At 33.5% G+C, this 11,941-nt stretch overlaps 1 protein-coding gene across 1 annotated transcript; it reads left to right on the top strand.

The window, feature by feature from the left end:
* Positions 1-7,856: 7,856 nt before the first annotated feature.
* LOC127085270 (oxygen-evolving enhancer protein 2, chloroplastic) lies at positions 7,857-10,304 on the top strand. The gene is made up of 4 exons (NM_001426897.1): positions 7,857-8,240; positions 8,535-8,767; positions 9,291-9,341; positions 9,595-10,304. The coding sequence occupies exons 1-4, from the start codon at positions 8,006-8,008 to the stop codon at positions 9,853-9,855; spliced, it is 780 nt and encodes a 259-aa protein (NP_001413826.1). The 5' UTR covers positions 7,857-8,005; the 3' UTR covers positions 9,856-10,304.
* The last annotated feature ends 1,637 nt before the right edge of the window (positions 10,305-11,941 follow it).

The following is an 11,941-nucleotide window of genomic DNA, read 5'->3' on the forward strand; positions in this document are numbered from 1 at the left end:
CAAACTGATCAGGAGATCAGTCAACCAAGCAAGCAAGTGTGTTTTTCATTGAGCCAAGGCCCTAGGGTTGGTCCAACATGGTCACATGACTTAAGGATCCATTTGAAGTGTTTAAGTCAAAAGTTGGATGTTCAGAAGTCATCAGGTCATGCACAATCAGTCAGAAACCCTAGAAAGTCAAAGTTGGTCAACTGTGGTTGATTTTATGGTTTTGATGGATGGATTTGGTTTGAGAGAGATTATTCATGTCCCAATAGGCCTCATATATCATGTCAAGCATCCACAGTGAAGAAAATAAAGTCAGACAAGAAATTTCCAGAAATAGAAACTGGACCTGTAATTTTAACTGCCAAAAATGGAAACTTCTTGATCCCAAACTTACATCATGATACAAGCTTCAAATGAATTTTTGCCCAACATGAAAGTTGAAGATCTTGTTCTCCCATTTTCAAAAAGTCCAAGAACTCTCAAATCCCATGTATGGTTGGCAAGATATGATCAATTCATTTTCACAATTTCATGAACTTCAAAAGGCCATATCTCATGAACCATTTGGCCAATTTTGGTGGGGTTTTTTCCTACAAGCTCCATTTGTTCCCCTCTTTCCAAAAATTCATTTATCATTCACCAAAACCTTACCATGCAAAATGCCATTTTTGGACTTGTCTTCATTGAATTTCAAGTGGTGCAAAAAGTTGACTTTTTAATTTAGCAATTTTTAACACATTTGGCCATTTGGGAATTGTTTGGAAGGATATTTGAAACTTGTCCAAGGCCCAAACTCGGCCAGAATACACACTCCATGTGCACATGTTCAAAATTAGCAATTTGGCATTTGGCTTCATTTGTGTTAATCAAGCTTAGCACCTCATTAACCAATGCTAAACAGAAGTATATAACTTCATTTTCTGTCCATTCAACCCTAGAACAGCAGCCATCATACACAGAAAACTCTCATTCTCTCTCAATCAACATTTTCACACTTTGCATTTTTCTGCTAAAACTCTCAAAGCACTCGAGCATCTCTTCATTGTTCCATCATCTGGCCAACAATTGGAAGCTTTTTGCAACATCAAACCCCAGCTGGAAGCTCATTTCGAGCTCTGTTTTCTCCAAAGCACAACAATGGCAAATCGAGATTTGGACATTTTCAAGCATCATTGAGCCAAGTTTCTTCAAGAATCCATCAATATCAACCACATGGAGCACCTGTTTGAGCTTGCATCATCCAAATAACCACTGCTTCACTCTTTTCTTCAAATCCAAGTAAGTTTTCGATCTCCTCTATTTCCAAAATCATGAGATGTTTCTGGTAGGTCTTTTGATGCTGATTCCATTGAACTTTGTCTCACTTAAAATGGTTGTGTTATACATGAGAAATCTGGATTTTATTTTTTGTGCTCAAATATGTTTTTAGTCGATTTGCTTTGATGATAATGATTTCATGAAAACTATGGTTGGATTATGCATGTGCTTGGTTCACTTGTTCGAATGGTATGCTTGCTGTTGATTTCTGGGCATGTTTGTATTCCACGATTGTTGGAAGTGATGAAGCTATACTGTAGCTGTTGAAACCCTAAGAACCTTGTTCCAGATTTTCTTTTCAAATTGCAATTGGCTGCTGTTATTGTGTTTTGCATGGTCCTGTATTGTTTCATTGCCATGCTGTTTGTGAAAGTGTGGATGAATTTCGTTTTTCCATGATGACGAACATGAAGGTGTAGCTGCTGTTTTAAAACCCTAAGTTTCCTTAAACCCTAATGGCCATTTTCCAGAAAACTTGATTTTCACGTGTATTTGTTGCTTGCTATTACTGTTCCATTGGTGACAACCAATGAGAACATTTCATTTCCCATGCCCTGTACGCACCGTTTTGGTTAATGAGGGTGATATTTACTGAATTGCCACCGGTCAACCTTTGACTTATTAAAACCATGTTCATTTTGTTCATTTGTTCCAATTTGTTTACTCATCTTTTAAAAATCATAACTCGTGCATTTCAAATCCAAAATTCATGAAATTCTTTTCATCATATTCACATGAATGTCTATTATTTTATCATGATTTTTAATGATTTTTTGGATGGCTGGATTTTTAATGGCATTAGAGTTCTTGACATGTATGCACATTTTGTACATCTTACCAATTCTTTTGTGAAATGATGAGGATACATCTAATGACCCTGAAATTTTTTGTGTTTAATCTACACTCATCCATGGTTATTTTGATGTAGAGTTCTTGAATTTATCTTATCTGGTTGTTAAGATATGAATTTTCGAACTAGGGTGTGACAATTTGTGTCACACCATTGATATGCAATTTCATGATTTTTGTTGACATGCTTCTTGACCTCCAATTAATGTGAAATTTTGCATGAACCTACTTGTATATGTCTAGTTTCTGTGTGAATTTTCTTGGAATTAATTATGCCATTTCCAAATTGTTTGAGATTATCTCCCCTGTTTGACCAAAATGTTGACTTGTGTGATACATGTTCCCATTTCCTTTGTGAAATTCTCATATCTTATTGGATGATCATGAAATTTCACATGTGCATACTAGACATCTTAAGCTTTGCATTGGTGTTAATCCCATTCATTTCTCATCTGTTTTAATTTAATTATGATTTTTTGAAGTTGATACATGTTTGTTTGACTTCTTTGTGCTTGCTTGAATTGGTTTTGACTTTCTGATTTTAATTGACCATCTTCCCATGATCCAATTGAGCTGAAATTTCATATGCATGTCATGTTATGGATTTTGTTTGAGCACGAATTATTTGATGATTTTTGGAATTGATTATGTTTGGTTTTGAGCTAAGTCTTGCTGTTGACTTCATTGAGCATGTTCAAATTTGCTTTGACTTTATGATTTTCATTGACTGCCTTCCACTTGTCCAAATGTGATGAAATTTTACATGCTTACCATGCTAGGTGTTAGGATTGATCATGATTTATTTGGTGATTTTTGAAAATGTTTGAGTTGACTTTTGATGCAAGTCATTCTGTTGACTTCTTTGAGCTCTCCCTTGCCATGCTTTGACTTCTTTTGCTTGTGAATTGATGATGATGCATGATATGAACTTGAAACCAATTGGGTTTGCTTCTTAAAATGTTTGAATTTGATTTTGATTGGATATGGCTTGCTGTTTTGACTTTCTCATTTATTTTTGACCCTAGGCTTGTCCTAGTGGTCCTGTGGCTTATAATTGAGTTCATGTTTCAGGTTAAGCTACAAGTGCTTCAAAGAAACTTTTGCAAGTTGATTGGGTTTATCTGTCTATCATGAGCTAACCTTTGTTTTGTAGGTGGCTTGACCCACATGATTTGAGTCTTGTGCTTTTGCACATTTGTCTGTTGATTTAACTGTTCATTCCTACTTCCTTTTGCTTGAACTCTTGAACTGTGTACTGATCTGTTTGACTATTTCAGGTACCATTAGTTGCTTAAGTTCTTTGAACTTGCTCTGCTTTGCTATTTAGCAACTTGCTTGAGGTATAATCCCTTTTTCTTCATGTAGTCTGGAAGACCTGGCCTGTTACTTGGCCAGGCAACTGTCTGAAGTCCTCCTTAAGAGGCAATGTTTGTGTATGTTTAATTTGTCCTTGTACATAGTCAAAGACCTCCTAAGTGAAGAGGCAATTGGCAGAACCAAGGGATAAGCAACCTATCCCCTGCTATTCAGTGTGTCTTCTGTTTTGCTCACACCACTGTGTTGATGCATTACAGATAAAAACCCAAGATCTTGTGCAATTGTACAGTTGAGTCAGTATCAAATGTGTAGAAGGGTTCCCACTTTCTGAACCCACACATTCTTGTCAAATGCTCTCCCTGGCTAGGGATAAGAGCAATGAGGCACACCCCTCATCTCCTTTCATATGCTTCACCTTAGCCCCTCAATGGCAAGGTTAAGAGCAACATTCTACCCAATTCCAGAGGTTTGTTTGTTGAGGTTGATATGACCCCTCGACTAAAACCTAACCCATGTTTGAGCCCCTTGTTGGTGTGTTTATTTTATGCGGTATGTGCTTGTGTGTGCTTATGTGGTGTGATTGTATTCCCTAGGTTTGTTAGACTCCGCGTAGTCTCGTTTGCATGTCAATTAAGGTAGCACGGTTCCTTCGTATATGACTTCCTTTCTTGCTTGCGCTTTCTTAAAACACAAACAAACATCATCCCCTCTTAAGGATACGTTAACTCCTTCTACTACAGGTGAGTAAGTCTCCCAAGGTCGAGCATCAGGTAGATTGTGCAGTAACGTTGTCCACTTAAAAAACACAAACCAACAGTAATAGTTTAGCCGAACTACGGCAACTCTGATTCTCATGTCCAGATGAGATACGTAGGCACGAGATGCGATGTCTTGTCGAGTTTGACTAACAACTAACACTAATTCTTTTCTCTCGCCCTCGTTGCGATTGAGACCTCCCCTTTCTCTTGCCCTAGTTGCAATCGAGACCCTTGCTTCCTGTGCAAGTTAGGTTAGGTGTGGCTTGCTTCCTGTGCAAGTCATGTCTAGGATAGGTTGGCCCTTGTGCCATTTAGCTAGAAACCTTAACTTAGGGTTGATTTTGCATGACAACATCTAGGCTCGAGTCGTAGTCTCCCTAGAGTTGTGTCTCCCTCTGTTATCTGGTTAGGCTAGTCCTTTGTCCCTGCGTAGGGGAACTACATCGCCCTGATCTTCATACCAGATGAAGTATGTAGGCAGGAGATTGAGCTGATCTCTCCGGGCGCCCTTTTTCTTTTTTTGTGTGTGTTGTCTGACAGTTGCTAGGCTCGAGTGCCTTACTCCTTAGCAATCTGTTGTCCGCTTTTTGAGTGTGTGCTTGACAGTTATAGGCTCGAGTCCCCGACTCCCTATCAACTTGTTGTGTTGTTGTGTGCTTGGAAGCTGATGTAAGACCATCGAGTGGCATTCGGGTTCCAGTGTGTGTTTAGGTTCGGATGCTGATGTAAGTCCAGTGATTGGCATTCGGGCTCCACGTTTGCCTTTGTCTGTTTGTTTGTGTGCGTGTCAGCCGAGCTACGAATGCTCTGATTCTTCTTTCGTCCAAGGAGATACGTATGCATAGGATGCGATATCCTAGCGAGCATGTGTCGTTTCCCAGTCCGAACTACTTCGACTCTGATGTCTATGCCTGATAGACTAAGTAGGCCCAGGATGCGACATCCTGCCGAGTCAGTTTCAGTCAGTTTTTCTTGTGTCTCTTTCAGCCAGTGTGTGTGTGTGTGTTTGAGCAGTGTTTTAGCAACCATTTTCCCTTCCTATTGTGCGTGGATCCCGTAGAGTACTACGGATGCGTAGGGGTGCTAATACCTTCCCTTCGCATAACCGACTCCCGAACCCATTCTCTTTGGTCGCGAGACCATGTCTTTTCCTAGGTTTACTTCGAGCGTTTCCTTTCCCTCTTTTGGGATAAATAACGCACGGTGGCGGCTCTGTTGTTCTTTCGTTTCCCGCCGGTTTTTCGCATGATGCGACAATTAGTTATTCTATTTGGATACTCTTTTTCCCTTTTGATTCTTCTATTTTGGTCACTTATTTTCCTATTGGTTCTTCTGTTTAGTTGCTTATCTATTTAGTGGTTCTTCAGTTTGGTTGTTTCCCTATATGGATGGTTACTTATTTTTGGATGCTCTTTCTTTCTTGATTTATTTAGATCTTTTCAACTTCTTCGCTTGCTTCCCCATCTATGATGGTTTATCTCTTTGGTTGTTTCTTCTCTTTTAGTTGGTTTTGGTTATTCTATTATTTTTAGGATTAATTTTTAACAACTTTAAAGTTTAGAAAACTTCATATTGAATGGGAGTGTTTAAATTTTAAAGTTTATATTGTTTACTACATATTATATTTTTGTTTGTCAAACTCCAAATAATTCATGTTAATGCATTGTGAGTTTGAGAAGAGATGTTAGATAATATGTATTGTGTCTTTTATTATAATTTGGCTAAGGATAGTTTAGCCTATTTATATTTTAAGGTAATGCTAACATAAGCTCTATTGGTGCAAGTTAAGAGTTAAATACATAAACTTTTTCTTGAAATGTATTATTTTTATTAAAAGCTGATAATTAATTTTTTTATTGCTTTTTCCAAGACAAACTTTTTATTTTTAAATTTCTTAACATGTGCTCTTAGGAGACAAGTTAACATTTCCTTATATTTTATTATATATTCTTTTAGTAACTCTTGTTTTCATAAGTTATGATATTCCCATTATTGAAACTTTAATATCTTTGTTCTTCTATACTTTATTATCTTTATTGTTAACATTTAATTATTTGTTGAGTTTTATTTTTCTTCTTGCATTGGATATTAGTCTCACCTACCATTTTTAGAAGAATATTTTTTCCATTCTTATGGGCGCTCCCACACCACCATGAAATGTACATAATGTCTCTAGAGTTTGAAAACACATTTCCGGTAGCATTTATTTTAGTCATTTCTCAGATCAAATTGAAGAGGCACCCTTATTATGTCAAAAATTAATTTAGAGATGCATCTCCGTATGTATAAAAAGTGTGTCAGAAGGCGCATCTCCGTATGTATAAAAAAGTGCGTCAGAAGTCGCATCTCCGTATGTATAAAAAGTGTGTCTGAAGATAAATCTCCGTATGTATAAAAAGTGCGTCCGAAGATACATTTCCGTAAACAATATTTATTCAAAAGTTTTTGGATGGCTCGGAGATGCATCTCCAGACAGAAATGTTTCATATTTCGTGTCAGACCTTTACTTTTCCTCCTTCTTCAGTTTCTAAAAAAGTTCTCAAAACAACATTTGAGTTTTACAACAGTGAACATTCGCATCCATTCATTCAAACACCATTATTTGGAGCTCTGCAACATTGAAATTTCTCATCCTTTCCAACATCTCAAACATTCAAACTACTTATCATCATTTTGATTTAGCTAACTATCTCATCCTTGGTATTTTTTTATTTGTAGATAGTTGTTTAGACTACATTAGATGTATTAGGTATGATAGACAATATTGTAAACGAAATTGATATGCTATAAGAACATGCATTAGGTTTTTTAGAACTGTTAGAGCAGAAATGGCGTATCTGCCATGGAACATGCATTAGATGTATATGGTATTGACTTTTTGGATTAATGTATGATTTTTTGCTCTCATTTAAGTTTAATATAACTTCAATTTAGGTTGTTTTTACTTTGATATAAATTGGCCTAAAAATTATGATGTTAGGACAATTGTGATTTTCTAAAATGATTCGGGATTTATTTAGAGATTCATCTTCAGATACACTCAAACGGTATACCAAGATGCATCTCCGAATCTTAATTTTTATAAACTGGGGTGAAACTCAGAAAATAAAGAATTGACGTGATTTTGGGTGCATCCCAAGATGTATCTCCAAATATATGAAAGATAAAAATGAATTTTCAAAGATGTGATATGCATGAGTAAGAGTCTAATTAGCAATCCTATTATAGGAGTATCCGAGGAAAATGATGAACTTGTAGAAAACAAATAAGATGTTAATTATGTCACTTATGTGTTATATATTTATTTTCTTTAATTTTTATTTTAAAAAATATTATTTTTATTTAGAGTAAATATCTCATCGAAATACATATATCACTTGTAAAAAGAAATAGAGAAAATATATCAATAATCAGTTTTTCTTTCATAACATAAGTTTTTCACATTAAAATATGCTATTGAACGTGATTAAAGCCTTGTGAACATAATAGTAACAGTAATGTCTTCAAGTACACAAGAAGCCAAAAACAAAATAAGTGTGCAATATGCCATGTTGGACCAATCACAGCCCTCACAACCTTATCCCACATCACCAATGCTATCAAATGTTACAAATCATCCATTCAAATCCAATATCCAAAACCAACCACATGTTCATTGCCACATCAGATACACCATATCTAAATCCAATTCAAACTTCACAAACACTAAAAGCCTTTACTCTTAGAGTGTCAAATTCACAAGAAAAAAATTAAACTATAGCATACTCTTAAGAAAAATGGCATCTACACAATGTTTCTTGCACCACCAATATGCTATTACAACTCCAACTAGAACCTTATCTCAACGCCAAGTAGTTACCACCAAACCAAACCATATTGTTTGCAAGGCACAGAAACAAGATGATGTTGTTGATGCTGTTGTGTCTCGTAGGTTAGCACTTTCTGTTCTCATTGGTGCTGCTGCTGTTGGCTCCAAGGTTTCACCTGCAGATGCTGCTTATGGAGAAGCTGGTATATTTTCAAATACTCTTTTTACAATATGAGTCATATGATCTTTTGTCAAACCGTGACTAGTTACATAGTCAGTGGATTTTCACCGTTTGACAAAGATAAGATGACCCAGTGTTATTTTACTATATTACTTTAAATACAATTTAGAATTATATGTGACTGCATAGAATCCAAATTGAATCAACTATATCTTGGCATGATGATCATAACTCATGAATGTGAGTGAGCTTAAAGTGAAATATTTGCATTCATTGTTGAGAAAATGCTTTGTTTGATTTATTATTTTGGTTTCAGCTAATGTGTTTGGAAAGGCAAAGACAAACACAGATTACTTGCCATACAATGGAGATGGATTCAAGCTGCTGGTGCCAGCAAAATGGAATCCAAGCAAAGAGAGAGAGTTCCCTGGTCAGGTTCTTAGATATGAGGATAATTTTGATGCAACAAGCAATGTTTCGGTTTTAGTCCAAACAACTGATAAGAAGTCCATCACTGACTATGGTTCACCTGAAGAGTTCCTATCTAAGGTCTTAAAACAATCTCTAACTTTTGCTTCTTTTCTGTCTATACTAATAATATTTTGATAAAATCATCAATATAGACATGTTTTTTGTTTTATGGTCGAATAGCATAATGGTTGAAATTTCAACTCATAAATATCAATAACTATGTCGGGAGTTTGACCCTGAGCCCCTACAATCAGATGTCTATGCACAACTATCCGAGACAACTAATAGATTAAATCATGTCTGTATTTTCACCATAACTTCACATTTCTAAATTTGTCATTTTTTGGTTGCAAATAAGATTGACACTAGTAGGAGTTATCTATGGATTTCATCTGACAAAGAAAAGTATTTTTTGATGATTTTTGCAGCGAATGGCAGAATTCGTTTTTATATAAGGAAGGAACGTGAACAATATAAACCAATAAATGTGCATTGGTTTTGAGTGAAACTTCCAATATTCAAATGAACAATGCCTTTGAGTTTTAAAGGCAAAAACAACATATCTTTGTTGAAATTGAAGATTTGGTTTTCCTCTTTGCAGGTGGACTATTTGCTTGGAAAACAAGCCTTCTTTGGACAAACTGATTCAGAGGTAATTTGCTGATGATTTATGACAACCATGCATTATGACTTAAACGCAGACTTCAGACACGACATTGACACGTAAATGTCATTCATTATTTGAGAAAATTGAAGTGATTGAATGTAAACCACATGTACCAATGTCATGTTGATGTCAGACACTCACACGTGTCGAACACCAGACATGCCTTTGGTTTTAAGTATCGGTTGTAACTTTTGCATTTGCATTTCATTCAACTATTTCTTAACTTGAATTTCCTCAGGGAGGTTTCGATACAAATGCTGTAGCTGTTGCAAACATCTTAGAGAGCTCAGCACCAGTGATTGGTGGAAAACAGTATTACAACATTTCGGTATTGACAAGGACTGCTGATGGAGATGAAGGTGGAAAGCATCAGCTGATTACAGCAACTGTAAAGGATGGAAAATTATACATCTGCAAGGCTCAAGCTGGTGACAAGAGGTGGTTTAAGGGAGCAAGAAAGTTTGTGGAGGACACTGCAAGTTCTTTCAGTGTTGCCTAATCAAGAACTTTGGTGAAAGGCTGTTATTTTGCATGTAAATCTTATTCTTAAGTAAGCAAGCACTTGGAGTTTTAATTTATAATGGCTTTTTTAATCTGCTTTTTTTAATTAAAAATTTCAAGTTGTTACAAGCCGTTTAAGAAGCACTATAATATGAAAAATCATTTGTTGGAAGAAATCAACCTCCTTGGAAGCGTGTTGGAAAAGAGTGTATTTTGTATTTTATACATGAAAATAGTGTTAGTAGTGCTTTTATTTTATTATTAAGGAGGCATAAAGGAAATCCTAATTCAAAGAACAAGTGATAAGGTTGATCAAAATTTGCTGAGAACATGTCACTGTCAGGGATATCTATGGAGTCTGTTAAACAACTGGCAACTAAAGCAGATATACACATCACGCTTTAAAGAAGAAAATAGAAAAACTAAAAAGGGAAAAACTAAAAAGGGAGTTTTCGAGGGTCTGATTGAATTGATTTCCAAAAACTGTATTTTAGTTTTCAAAAATTATAAAACTAAAAGTTTGTTTGATAATATTTTTTTGTCATAGAATTTTCAAAATTAATTTTAGTATTTTATTTTTAAAAACTAAAAAGTGAAAATATCTTTTAGATGTTTTTCTTTTCTATTTAGTATTTTGAAAATATTCGAAAAATAGTGATTTCTCATTAATGGTATTACCGTAAATATGTTAAACTTTTTATTTTTTATTTTGTTTTTGTAAATTTGTGAATTTTTTTAATACAACATCACGATAACAATGTTATGTGTTTTTTTAATTTTGTTTTAACATATTTGTGAGTTTTTTTAATGTATCATACGTTTTATCGATTTTTAATCGTAGAAAAAAATCCACTTTAATATAGAACTCTCTCAATTGATTAATTTTAATCAAAAGTAAAATTTATAAAAATATATTTAAATTGGTAAAGTTTATCTTTTTTAATATAGTCCATATTTGATGACTCATGAAAATTATTATATCTTTTATTTGGCATTATTTATTTAAATTCTTAATTATATTTAAATTTTATTTTAGATCCCTTAAGTTTTATTGGTTCTATGTTGCTTTGTTATATTACAATACCAAATACTTTAGTACTTTAATTTTTATTTTGATATTTTATTTATTTTAAAAATTACTGTAGATTCTAAAATAAATTAAATAACATTGATTTGAATGTTATAAAAAAATTAAATTAATTATAAATATATATATATATATATATATATATATATATATATATATATATATATATATATATATATATATATATATATATATATATATATATATATATATATATATATATATATATATATATATATATATATATATATATATATATATATATATATATATATATATATATTCAAATGATTAATAAAATACTAAAATAGAAAATCTTAAATATTCAGATTGTTTATTAACTTATCTTATCCGATTGATAAAATTATATATAGCCTTGATTTGTATTAGAGTTATTTTACTATAAAACTTAAAATATTATATTTTAGAATCTTTAAGATATTCATTTTTTTAAAAAAATTAGAAACCAAAAATAATTTCTCCAAACAAGTTTTTAATTTTTAAAACGATTTTTAAAAACAGAGCTACCAAACACATTTTATTCCATTAGTTTTTTAAAAAACAATTTTTTAAAACTGATTTATAAAATCATTTTTAAAAATAAAAAATCAAAACTCAATCAAACGAGCCCTTAAAGTTTTATTTTTTCTTTTAAGTTTTACAAGTTGGGCTGAAACTAATATCTATGCCTAAAGGAAAGGAGTTTGTTATAGTGAATTTCTCCGACAAACAATAGTTAGAATAACAAACTCAAATAATCCTAACTAGTTAAATAGAATGAAATATTTAAATGGTAACATCATCCCTCAAACTAGAATGGATGTCTAATATTTTTAGTTTGGTAGCCAAGGTAGTAAGGTAGTAAAGGATGCAAAGTGGAGTGGTTTAGTGATTATGTCTACACTTGATTTTTAGAGTCAATCGCATTAAGCCGATGATTTTGGATTAAATTTTGACTCTGCCTATGCGACAATCTAATTCGATGTGCTTTGTACGC

Source organism: Lathyrus oleraceus, chromosome 5 (assembly GCF_024323335.1).
Source record: "Lathyrus oleraceus cultivar Zhongwan6 chromosome 5, CAAS_Psat_ZW6_1.0, whole genome shotgun sequence".
NCBI lineage: Eukaryota > Viridiplantae > Streptophyta > Magnoliopsida > Fabales > Fabaceae > Lathyrus > Lathyrus oleraceus.

Excerpts from the sequence above, each read along its gene's own strand:
- LOC127085270 (NM_001426897.1), top strand. The coding sequence starts at position 8,006 with ATGGCATCTACACAATGTTTCTTGCACCACCAATATGCTATTACAACT. Across the intron at positions 8,241-8,534 it reads TGCTGCTTATGGAGAAGCTG|CTAATGTGTTTGGAAAGGCA; the intron begins GTATATTTTCAA and ends TTTTGGTTTCAG. Across the intron at positions 8,768-9,290 it reads CTGAAGAGTTCCTATCTAAG|GTGGACTATTTGCTTGGAAA; the intron begins GTCTTAAAACAA and ends TCCTCTTTGCAG.